Consider the following 13,092-nt stretch of genomic DNA (forward strand, 5'->3'; position numbering starts at 1 on the left):
CCAAAATACAGAAATTTTCCCTAAAGGCTAATTTTTATATAAGAAAAAAATTATGTACACTATTTCAAAGCAGACAGGAAAGTCATATGAAAAGGGTATGTCAGAAAAGTTTCAAAAAGAGGCTCCTGATTTATGTGTTGTGTGTTTGTGGACCTAACCAGGACATTTGATTCAATTAACCAAGTTTGGTATGTCAGCAACCCTGTGAAAGATTGACAAGATTATCCAGAGAAGATTACAATATTTGCTTTCTCTATTGAAGAAATTATGTCGACTTACAGGTATAAGAGAAACAAAATCATATTTTTGAATCTCTTGTCTTTTTAGTAATGATTATTGGCTTTAAGGATTTTAATTGAGTTACTAATGTCATATTTAGGTGACATAAAATAATTCATTATGCAATTATTTTACTGCAAAAGTAAAATGCTGAAAATTATTGTTGAAGGTCCTATGTATTTTTGGCACATTCATCTCTATAACTATAAAATATTTTCTCAAAACACTCCCCAGTTAACACTTATTCGTCAGCATGACCCCTTGCTGAATGACTTGAAGTTAGAATTCATAGATAATTATTTTATCTTGGAGCCATTATCTCTCTTAATGCTACTGTTAAATATGGAATGGCTCTTTTATTGCTAAAAACTGGTGGTTCCTTTGGATGGTTGAGTAAAAGAGGATTATGGCACTTAAATCAGTGGCAAAATATGACAAATCATTTTGCTCTGCTAACCACTTTTCTGCAATGACACTTGAAATTTGGGGTTTTTCATCTGAAAAAGCCTGACCAGTTTCATCTAGACTTCCCGAAACATGCATTCATTCATTCAGCCATTCAAAAATAGTCATTGAATGCCTCCCATGTTTGATGCACTAAAAGGAGCATTTAAGCCAATTTTAGGGCATTAGGGAATGTTTCTCAGAGAAACTGACATTTAAAATGAGAGCTGAAATGAATAGGTGCTAGCCCGATATACACTCTAGAGCTAAGGATTTGCAAATGAAAAGTCCCAGCAGTGATAAAGAGTATCCACATAATTTGAGAATTTCAGATGGCCCCATGTGGCTATGGCATTATATGCAAAGAAAGCCGTGGTTACAGCTACATATGTAGGGGTAAGTACTGTGGTGGTAAAGGCGTGGGGGGGCAGAGTGGCAGATAATGAACTCCTCCTTGCCATGCTAATAACTTGTTATTCATCCTGACTGCATTTGGGAACTAGTGTAGCCTTTCAAGCAAGAGAAGGGCATGGTCTGATATGTTCATAGGATGATCACTCTGATTGCAGTGTGGAGAAATCACCAGATAAGAAAATATGGAGACAGGATCTTTAACTAAGAGGCTATTCTAATAATCCAAGTAAAATATGACAGTGGCCAGATGAAAATAGTAGCAACAAGAAAGTCAAGAAACAGAGAGTAATAGACTCGTGGAACTGATGATCTGATGGATACCTCTGATAAGAGAGGCCTGTAGGTTGCCGACCTTGGCAATTGAGTGGATGACAGTGACCTCAGATGAAATGAGAAATACAGGAGTATTCGCAGGTTTAGCAAGAGATGAACTTAATTGTGGTCATTTCAAATTTAAGGCGCTTCTGTGTTATACAATATTTACTCAAGAAGCCATTAGAAGTGGAAGTCTGGAACCCAACAGAGATATCCAGGCTGAATACATAAAATATAGAGTTTTGGGCACACCGTTAACTGAAGTCATAGTAATGGATGAAATCACCAAGGTAAATATGGAGGAGAAAAAAGAGATGAGGATCAAAGTTAGAATTAAGGGCATCAATTATATTAAACAGAAAGGGAAGGAAGAATCCATAAAGGAGAATTAGAGTAGCCGTAGAAATGGGAGAAACATCAACTGGCTTACTCTTAAAGAAACCATGGGGGCTGGGTGCCATGGCTCACACCTGTAATCCCAACACTCTGGGAGGCTGAGGGGGATGGATCACGAGGTCAAGAGATTGAGATGATCCTGGCCAGCATGGTGAAACCCCGTCTTTACTAAAAATACAAACATTAGCTGGGCATGGTGACACACACCTGTAATCCCAGCTACTCGGGAGGCTGAGGCAGGAGAATCACTTGAACCTGGGAGGCAGAGGTTGCATTGAGCCGAGATCATACCACTGCACTCTAGCCTGGCAACAGAGCGAGACTCTGTCTCAAAAAAAAAAAAAAAGAAAAAGAAAAAGAAAAAGAAACCATGGGAAGAGAAAATTTCAAAGAAAGAGTATCCAGAAATATCAGTGGCTACAGAAAACGTACGTATCATGAGACCTGATGATTCTAAGTTTTGCTTTAGCAACAAAGATCTTATGGGTCATTCTGGTATTGTGTTTAATGGTGAAACCAGAAGCCTGTTTAAAGGGTGAATGGGAGATGAAGAAGTAGAGACCAGGAATGTAAACAATGTCTTTTAAAAAGCTTATTGAAAATAGGATAGACATTGTTGAGCAATTTGAGACCTCACAGATTTTTTTTTTTTTTTAAAGACAGGAAAGCCTTGACCAATTTCAAATATTAATGGGAATGAGCCTGCAAAGGAGGGAATGAAGATGCTGGAGAAAATGGGGAGGCAGGAGGCAAGGAAACCAATTTAGGAGTGGAGTAGCTTCAGACAAAGGACGGAAACAAATGTCAAATGGATGGAAAATAATGTGGCAAGACACTGAATTGTTTGCCAGGAAACCAAGGGAGCATCCAAATTAGATTGGATTATTATAATAGATAATAGATAATTATTTTATATTGGAGACATTATCTCTCATAATGCTACTGTTAAATACAGAATGGCTCTTTTATTGCTAAAAAATGGTGGTTCTTTTGGATGGTTGAATAAAAGAGGATTATGGCACTTAAATCAATGGCAAAATATGACAAATCATTTTGCTCTGCTAACCACTTTTCTGCAATGACACTTTAAATTAGAGCTTTCTTATCTCTTAAAATAGGGGGCCATCATTGACTGAGGGTGAGGTGTAGAAGTAGAGGATTTGAGATTTGCCAGGCACTTTGGGAGGCTGAGGTGGGTGGATCACTTGAGGTCAGGAGTTCGAGAACAGCCTGGCCAACATGGTGAAACCCCATCCCTACTAAAAATACAAAAATTAGCGGGGCATGGTGGCATGTGCCTGTAGTCCCAGCTACTCGGGAGGGTGAGGCAGGAGAATCCCTTTACTCAGGAGGCAGAGGTTGCAGTGAGCCAAGATCATGCCATTGGACTCCAGCCGGGGTGACCGAGCTCTGTCTCAAAAGAAAAACAAACAAACAAACAAAATGACAAGATTTGTACCTTGTCATATTGGAAAAACCGGATTCATTTCACATTGTTATAAAATCTGTAAATGTCACAATATACTTTCAAATATAACACGAAAAATGTAAAAACTAAATGATCTAAAATTCACTGTGGCAATGTCATAGTTTCACTGCAAGAAATAGCATAAACTCTCAGAAAGAGTTAGCACAAGTTCTAAGCAAAAATTAATTCCATAGCAATATCTGTGGTGGAAATGACGTCAGCTATTGTTTGTTGTGAATTACCACACATTCCATACCAACAATTGTCTGGCCGTTAGACGACACATGAAACATTCTTCAAGAAGAATAAATACATTCTTCTTGATTGATTAAATGAAGCAGAGCCCAGTCTATGGGATATCATCCAAGTTCAGTATAGAGCCTGCAGGCAGCTTTGTGGCTCCAGCTGAGATTGTCAGGAAGCCAGTTCACTAACATGTCCATCTAGTTTGTTACTGACTTACTTGTTTCTCAACTTTTCTTTCGATGTTGTTTATGAGATGTAAGTCACTATTCTGACCAGTCCAAATCCTGTCTTATAAAATCCAACTAAAATCCAATTCCAAATTCCTTTCTTCCTTTTTCTCAACTCTCAAATGCAAGGACCACATTCCCATGAAACAGCATTCAATGTTGCATTCTTGCTGCCATGTTTATTTTTTGTCAGGTGGTTTTTTTAAATTATTTTCCCAAAGCTTACGTAAATTTCTAGAAGGTAGGATGTTCTTTCATTGACTGTTTCAGTTGATTCCATGTAGCTCTTCCTAAGTTCTTATTGCATAATTGATTATTGCATTAAATATAATTCTGCTTCGTGAAAATTTTAATTTGAAGCTATTTACACACTATTCTGAAGCTATTCTCATTTCCTTGTGGAAAGATGTTAAAGGATATCACTCCAATGTCTCTTATTATGCAAGCATAAAAAAGAAGATATTGATCTGAGATTGCTGCTTTTAGATTGACTCCTCCATATTTATGAAGAACCACCTACATCTGTGCTTTCCACCTTGAGGTGGTTTCAGAAAGCCCACTAGTGGGCATGTGCCAAGGCCACAGTATTTGTAGCACCTTTTTCTAACATCTCAGAGAGCTAAAATCTGGGATATGAAGAAACGTAAATGCCTAGAAGAAATAATAAATTTTAGAGACTCTTGAAGTCTGTTCCCCAATTTAGAGTAGGAGAAATATTTACATAGCGATCGATGCAGGGAAAAGAGAATAGTAACTCTTATTGTCAGTGTAGCTACAATAGCTCGTTATTAGTTTCTCAAATAAAAGAGCTTCTTTAAAAATATTTATATCAAAGACTGAGTTCTTTGTCAGTGATAAAGTGTGTGTGTGTATGTGTGTGTGTGTGTGTAAGAAAGTATATGTGTTCATAGACACACATTCATAGCTAGGGACTGTATGATAAATTACATCCTAACTCTCACTAAATGAAAAACAAACTTCTTTCCTTTACAGAATTGTCAACATCACACTGCTGGTGACTTCTGTGAACGATGTGCTCTTGGATACTATGGAATTGTCAAGGGATTGCCAAATGACTGTCAGCAATGTGCCTGCCCTCTGATTTCTTCCAGTAACAAGTAAGATTGAGAAATATAACCACATTTCCCAATCAGAAATGCCATCTGTCTAGCACATGGGCTGTCTATGATTTGGCTATTTTTTCCATGTAGACAAAAATCTCAATTTAAGATAGAGATATTTTTAATAATATAAAAACATGACAAAAGTGAGTATATAATACTCTATGGTTCATTTTTCCTTTGAAACTCTGCCCCAAGTAAATAATACTTATTACTTAAAATGTAAGTACCAATATTAATGTAAGATATGTTTATAAAACAAATTATATATATATATATACACACACATACACACACAAATATGCATGGTTTCATAAATATACCTGTCTAATGTTTACGTATACCTCTGCCCATAATATCAGCTATGAAGGATTGTTCGGGTGCATATTATATAATTTTTGTGGCTGTTTCCATTTATTTTATGTGTTTGATTCAAGATTTGGAAATAATTATCAAGAAAACAATTGAAAAATTGTACAATTAAAGCAGGTGACTTTTTGTTATGCTCCAAAAAAAAAAAAAGGAAACTCCCGGAATCACAACCTCTTTTTTCTTAAGATGGTCTGAGCTTGGTACCATGGAAACACAGCCCTAACAAGAAACAAAAGCTGGCATATCTTCTTTCAGTGCTGTCTGAAGATTCTGCACTGGTTTATATATTGATGAAAACTGTAGGTGTTTTCATTTACCTTTTTGCCCAGACTACCTGCACTTTCTGTTAAGTGATTTGTAGACTTCAGTAAGGCAGGGCAGTTTTACTCTAAGAATTTGCTTTTGAAAATAATGTATGGCAGTTTGTTCAGAATTAGAATTCTGGACACTTTATCTTGAGTGTTAAAGAGCCACAGAGCAATTCAGACAACGTGATCTTTGCACCTGTACCTACTCACTTTCTTCTTCATCTTCGGCTTTGTATTCATTCTGAAAACATTTCCTGTAAATCATCTCCTTTTCCTCTGAAAGCTCCTCTTTTTTGTTGGCTGGAATCACAAGCCTTTTACAGGTGTCAAATGTAAATTTTTAGGTAAGCTGGATATTGAAGAGGATAATATGCATGGTCTTATTGTTCATCCAGGGACCAAATAGTAGGGGTATGAAAAATAGTATTATTTTTGTCTTTCTTTCCCTAATTTCTCCTTGATGCCCAGATTTAAACAAGATAATGCTATGTATTTAATTGTTTTAAAAAGTAAGCCATTTGGATTAGAAAATGTAATAACTAATTGATAATTCCCTGGTGAGTACACTATAATAAAAGCTACAGGAGATATACAAGAGAAGCATGCCATTTTTTGGAGGAGCTCACTGTAAAACCTGTGTGTTAAGGGTATCAACTTAAATATAAAGAGAATTCAAAGGCACAAAACACCACACTTAATACCGGAAGCTTCAAGAACATATGAAAAGAAATAGTAGCATGTATAATGGATCTTAAATAATTAATTTATTTATTTATTTATTGTTTTTTTTTTTTGAGACGGAGTCTCGCTCTGTCACCCAGGCTGGAGTGCAGTGGCGCGATCTCGGCTCACTGCAAGCTCCGCCTCCCGGGTTCCCGCCATTCTCCTGCCTCAGCCTCCTGAGTAGCTGGGACTACAGGCGCCCGCCACCGCGCCCGGCTAATTTTTTGTATTTTTAGTAGAGACGGGGTTTCACTGTGGTCTCGATCTCCTGACCTTGTGATCCGCCCGCCTCGGCCTCCCAAAGTGCTGGGATTACAGGCTTGAGCCACCGCGCCCGGCCAAATAATTAATTTAAAGATTTTCACTGGTGGGAATAGTAGGAAATTAAATAGGCAAATGCTTAGAAAATACAAGGGATGTGCAAAACCTAATAAGTAACAGAATTTGGAACATGGAGTTCAGACACAATTTCATAGTCGCAGATGAAAATGAATGGGAGAATAAAGTCCATACTGTAGAAAACCCTAAATACCAGTCTAAGAAATAGTTATTTAATTTTCTATGTAATAAGGAAACACTACAAGTTTTTATTTTGAAAAAAAGGTTAATATGATTATAGCCACATTTTAGGAAAACTATTATAATAGATTTGAGTATAATGAATTGAAACAGGCAAATGAGAAAAGCATAGAGACCAATTAAAAGGCTAGTATACTCGCGTGGGCAAAAGATAATTAGAACCAGAAGTAGGTAATAGTAACAAGAATGGAGACAAAGGAATGAATGTGAGAAAATTGTTTAATACAGCTCTACAGATTTGAAAACTAATTAGATGTGAGGGGTGAGGGTCCGGGCAGGAGTTGAAGACTGAGGTTTTTAGGCAGGTTGCCCCTGAAAAGGGTGGTGCCGTTAACTGAAATAGAGAAACCAGGAGAGAGCTGTTAGAGAAGAAAGATAATTTATGTTTCAAATGGGTTCAGATTGATAGAACATATCTGTCTGAATGGAAATATGCAAATAGCTGCAGGAAATGGAAATCTGAAAATTGTAGGAGCAGATGAAGGAAAAGATATGTTAATAAGTGAATTAAAGTTGGATAAGATTTCCCAGGCTAATGTTATCCAAAGCTAGTATATAGAAAGAAGGAAAGGCAGGACTTCATGTTGGGAAAGAAGAAAAAGGCGAGCCAAGGCAGGAGCAGTCAGAAGAGAGGGAACCCGGGCGGCACTGCCATTGACACCAAGGGAGAGAAGAGCAATGAACAGCATTAGTTGCTGCTTTCACAAGGGAGACCCAGTGAATATGGTGGCAACTGACTATTGTAATTGAGCAAATAAAGGGGCTTGCTGCCTGAAGCACATTGAAGCCAATAACGTTGGCATTGGCTTTGGGGAAAAGAAAAGGTTTATTGCAAAATTGGTCAGCAAGGAGACAAGAGTCAGGTTCAAATCTGTCTCCCTAATTTGGGATATGAGGAAAGTTTCAAGGGATCGGAAGGCAAGGCAAAGGATTTAGAAATGCTGGCTTGGCAAAGTCTGATTGGAGGGCTTCAAATTTGATCACTTACAGTAAGGTATATTGAGGCAGATTTTAGCCCTAGATCTTCTGGGCCAATGAACCCCTCATTTCCGAAGTAGTGCCAATGTTCAGGTTTTGATTTTGTCCCTGTTTTGTTGGTTCAAGGGGAGGAATAGTTGGTTCCTGGTGGTGTTAGAGGTCACAGTTTTTCTATTGAACATGCCTAGGCTACACGACTTGCAGTTTTTGGCTCTGTTATACCTAAAAGATAACCTGACATTTTGTTATCAATAGGGTAGGCCCAGTTTTGGTTGGTCCTGTGGTTACACTATAAGAATCATTGATGAATTTTGACCATCAATAATGAAAGCAGAATTTTAATTTACAGTTTTAAGAAATTTCAAGAATAAAATGGTAGAATACTACCCTGATTGGTTAGCAGGATCAATAACAGAGTCTGTTTTCATTTTTGTTTCATTGTTGTTTTATGTGATTTGTATAATTTGAGTAAATTTTTATGCAAAAGACACTGAATCAAAATATCAAATTAAAATGGCAAGGTCAGTAACTTTCAAACTTTATTGATTGCAACCACTGTAAGAAGCACTTTTTTATATCATAAGCCAGAAACCCACAAAAACTTGTGTGTGTAGATATCTAAATAGATGTATTATATACCATGCTGTTTATTTAATTTTGTTATTTTACATTTTTAGAAAAAAATTTTAGCCAAAACCTACTAAATGGAGTTCATGAGTCACTAATATCACCATCTAAAGCTTGGGACATATTAGGCTAATTAACAAAGTGAAGACCTATAAATGGTGAGAAGAGAAGAATTAAAATGTGAAGCAAAGAAACCAGCCAGGGCAAAGAAAACAGGCACTTCTCCTCAAGACATAAAAACAGATTCTGAGGAATAGATGGAGGAGGCCGAGATATCTCAATTTATGACTTCAATCTGTGCAGTCAGTGAGAAATATGGAGGGATGATGAGTGATTACTGACTCATTTCCACGGCATTAGTTCAAGTCCTCATTATCTCTTACCAAAACAAATATGGTAGAAATTTAACTCTTATAACAGAGTGGCAGTGCTCACACACCCTTAGAAGTTTCCAGTGCCTTCCCAAGGAAAGATCAGACTCTTTGAGCATTAGAAACCCTTTGTAATCTGACTGCCTTTCCAGGCTCCATGCCCTCAACACCATTCTATATAATGCCAAGTTTGGTGTTTCTTGCACTTATCTAGACGTCGTTAGCGATCTGCTCTTGCTATTCCGTGAGACAATCCCTGTAAAGTCTAATTTATTTTTAAAGACATTTTTCAAACATTACCTCTGCCACAAAACCTATCCATAGCACAGCGTGTATTTTGTACATTTTATATACAACTAACACATTTTACTATACAGAATTATTTCAATCATTCTTTCAGAAGATGAACATTTACTAAGCATGTACTTCATCCCAACACTATGAATAGATAAAAGATATGTTTCCTGTCCTATATGTGTACATATCTGTCTCTCACATGGAATTGTAAATTCCTTGAAGGTAAACATAATATTTTATTTATTTCTTTATTCAAGAAAAAGTTAATGAGGGCCCAACCCAATGCTAGGCATGGCTCTTCATACTGGGAATATACAAGTGAACAAAACAGCCCGTGTTTCCTAGCCTTCTGGAGCTTATGTTTTTTATGAGAGAGTAAGATAAAGAAGTAGATATATAATCTAATGTCAGGTAATGACAAGTACTACCAGGAGAAACAAAGGAGCCTCAATGAACTTAGAGTGACTAAGGTATAATTTTAGATAAGGTGGTCAATGATCTTCACAAACAGATGAGACTTGTGCAGAAATGTGAATGGTGTGAGTCATGTGAATGCCTGCAGGAAGAACAGTCCCCTCAGAGAAAAACGTCACTGCACTGGCCCAGAGACAGGCCCATGCTTGGCAGACAACAGGATGCTAGGGTGGTTGGAACAGAGTGAATGAGAAGAGGGTGCTAGGAGATGAAGTCAGCAAAGCTCTAATGAATATCTAAATGTCCTGAAGGCTAAAAATCTTCCAGTGGCAAGAGGTGTCTTGGTACAGGATAATCCAGTGGTGTTATTGATGGAAGCACCAGCAGCATTTGCAGATAGGAGATAAGTGGAGTGTGACAGAGGAGACACGGTTGACACCATGGTTTTTGGCAGAGCAAATGGAAGCATGGAGTGGCCATTGACTGGGATGGGGAAAATTAGGGAAAGATCTGGTGTATTTTTGGAGGGGGAGAAACTTACTTTAAATCTGTGAAGGTAGGCACAATGTTTAGAGCCCTTAGGACTAAGTGAGATCATTTAGAGGAGAGAGGAGAAGGGAGCAGAAATCAGAAAACTGAATTATGAAGCAAGTTAAGAGATCAAGGGCATGCCACAGATCCAACAAAGGAAACTGAAAAGGAACAACCAATGAACTGGGATAAAAACCAGAAGGAAATGGTTTCCAGAAGCCCATTTATCTCTGCAGTGTCCATAGGAGATGACAGAGAGAGCAGACTCTGTAAATGTTTAAAATTCTGTTGAGGGGAGTTTGGAATTAGCAGCCATAGGGAAATGTAAAAGATGCTCACCATGAGAAAAGTCCAAGGATTTCTGAGTAGCCCTGCAGACGAAATGAGAATTGAGAGCAGATTAGGGAGTTGTGAACAGAAAGAATAAACTCAAGCTTCAAGTGAGGTGGAATCCCTACTCCCTCCAGAAGACCTTTTATGAGATATAAGGAAACAGTGCAATCTACCATAATATCATAATTTGAAAAAAAAATCAACTATTCAAGAATTACTACATTCCTACATAGTAAACACTTTATTAATTACTTATTTATTGACATTTCATTATTTTACTATAAAAAATGGAATTTAATCTTATTGACTCTTTAGAGTTTCACTGGAAATGTCTAAAATCTGTATAAGAGTGTGTGTGCGCATGCGCACGTGTGTGTGAGTGCGCATGCACAGATGCACTCAGTATCAGGCTTTAAATGAATGTGCTAAAAACTTGGCAGAGTGTGTCAGTTATAAGTTTGTTTTTTGTGAAGGCAAAAATAAATTTGTTGGATAATGAGTTTGTGAGTAGTAGATCAATTTGTTCACATATTTTGCAAAAGTTAGAGCCTATTACTCATTCACGTACTATTGATGTAATGCATTAGAAGACAGTTAACATTAGGTCCTAATGGCACCTGACCAAAAGGAGCTGTGGGACTGGCCTGTACACCTTATCGCGTGTTCAGCATCAACTGATTTAGTGAAGCAGCGAAAAGGAAAATGGTGTGTGCAGCATTATTGTTCTGCCACAGATACATGTTTTATTTTCCAAGTTTCCAATGCATCACTCAGTTTTATCTAATGGGAATGCAGCTGAGAGAAGTTTGTAACAACCCAAAACTGCATGCTAATATAGTTTAGTTTTCAAGTCTTGTGGAGTCTTTTTTTTTTTTTTTTTTTATGGAATAAGATCATCGGAAATCCTGAAGCAAGACAGACTGGCTGTGGTCTACCAGCATTGTAGTAAAAACATTGGGGAAGTTGTATAAGACCTAATTATTAGAAAATACCATAAAATAGTCATTTTCATAGAAAAAGCTTTCCCTTTTTTCCTCACTACTAAATCACATTACTTTGTGTTCAAAGTGAAATGTAGTTTGAAATCTGGATGTAAATTAGAAAAGATATTCTTTTATTCCAAGTGAAACATTTATTCACACTTCATGTCTTGAAGCATTGGTGGCCATTTGGGCAGAGTTTTCAAGAAAAAAAAATTATATAGATTTTATGCCCTTTTTTTAACCTAAAAGATAATAAGTAATAGCTATTCTACTATCAGACAATGTGCATAAATTCTAGTCAGATTTTTCTTTTGATTAGTGAACAATAGGACAATTTTGCTGGACGTTTAGTATATTCATGGCTGTCACATCATTGTTAAATTCCAGAATATTAACATACCTTGTGTGATGCATTTTTAATTCATCATTTAAACCAAACAATATGTAGTTGTTTACTATTATTAATGGTTTTTCACTGTGATGTCCTACCATTAAATAAGAACTTCAGCTAATTATAAGGATGGCATTTATCACCACTTAAAAGTAGGTCCCAAAACCCTTGATAATGGATAGGAATACTATTTTATAAAATAAATGGCTTAAACTTTTTTTGCAATCCTTTTCTTTCTGATTCAGTTTCAGCCCCTCTTGTGTCACAGAAGGCCTTGATGACTACCGCTGCACTGCTTGTCCACGGGGATACGAAGGCCAGTACTGTGAAAGGTACCAACAGCCATGAAACGTACAGAGTAATGATATGTAGGGATTATATGGTAAAAGGTCACAATAGGAAAACATTCATTATTTGAAGAACTTCAATATTTGCATAGTAGTTTAAATTATAATGCTTTCAAAACTACTTGTATATCTTAGAATTTATACAAAGAAAGTTGTTTATTTCCACCATGTTTAGACTATCTCAAAGATTCCAAACTATTTCACAATTATCTAATTTATGCTTTAGTATATATATATATAATTTTATATGTAAATATATAATTTTGTAAGGACAAATCAATTTTCAAAAGCTTAGCAGTAGTTACTACTAATGAAAAACTGGCTACACTTTTCTTATTTTAATGCACTGGAAAATATTGTCTGGAAGTCACTGCATTCACATCATTGTTCTGAACACTGTGGCACTACACCAGCAAGTGTATACATAACTCAAAATATAAATAATATCAAGAATTTTTAATTAGTACCCAGATAATAAAGTATTTGTTATTCAATTTTTCTTTTCAATAGGCAAACAATATGATTTAAATGTTTTCTCTTACCATATTGCTTATGAAATCTCATAATGCATGTATACAGTGTTAAATTGAATTCTGAATGTAATCCAAATGGTAAATTAAGGAATACAGTTTACTGTCTAAACAAACTCACTGTCTAGAAAGGTTGTAATTAATATCTTCCAGATACATATTTTCTATAAGATCAGTATCCTGGATATTCAAATTTGTCACCACCATTTTTAGTACATTTTAGGTATTATCTCTGATATAACAGAGAGTTACTAATGTTAACTACTAACATTATACACACATGATAATTCTAGCATAATTGCTAGCAGTATAAAAGTTTTATAAAGATTCGTAGACTTTGCTCAGTTCCAACAGTTTAGCTATATTCCATTTGCTTCATCTATAATCTCAGGAATCAT

At 36.4% G+C, this 13,092-nt stretch overlaps 1 protein-coding gene across 9 annotated transcripts in view; it reads left to right on the top strand.

The window, feature by feature from the left end:
* LAMA2 (laminin subunit alpha 2) overlaps positions 1 to 13,092 on the top strand; it is a 611,630-nt gene that overhangs the window by 432,625 nt on the left and 165,913 nt on the right. For all 9 annotated transcript variants that reach the window (XM_065543374.2, XM_065543379.2, XM_065543380.2 and 6 more), the window contains 2 exons: positions 4,783 to 4,907; positions 12,063 to 12,149. In XM_065543374.2, coding sequence (XP_065399446.1) covers positions 4,783 to 4,907; positions 12,063 to 12,149 — 212 coding nt within the window. The remainder of the gene's footprint in view (positions 1 to 4,782; positions 4,908 to 12,062; positions 12,150 to 13,092) is intronic.

The sequence above is a fragment of the Macaca fascicularis genome, chromosome 4, assembly GCF_037993035.2.
Source record: "Macaca fascicularis isolate 582-1 chromosome 4, T2T-MFA8v1.1".
NCBI classification, from domain to species: domain Eukaryota; kingdom Metazoa; phylum Chordata; class Mammalia; order Primates; family Cercopithecidae; genus Macaca; species Macaca fascicularis.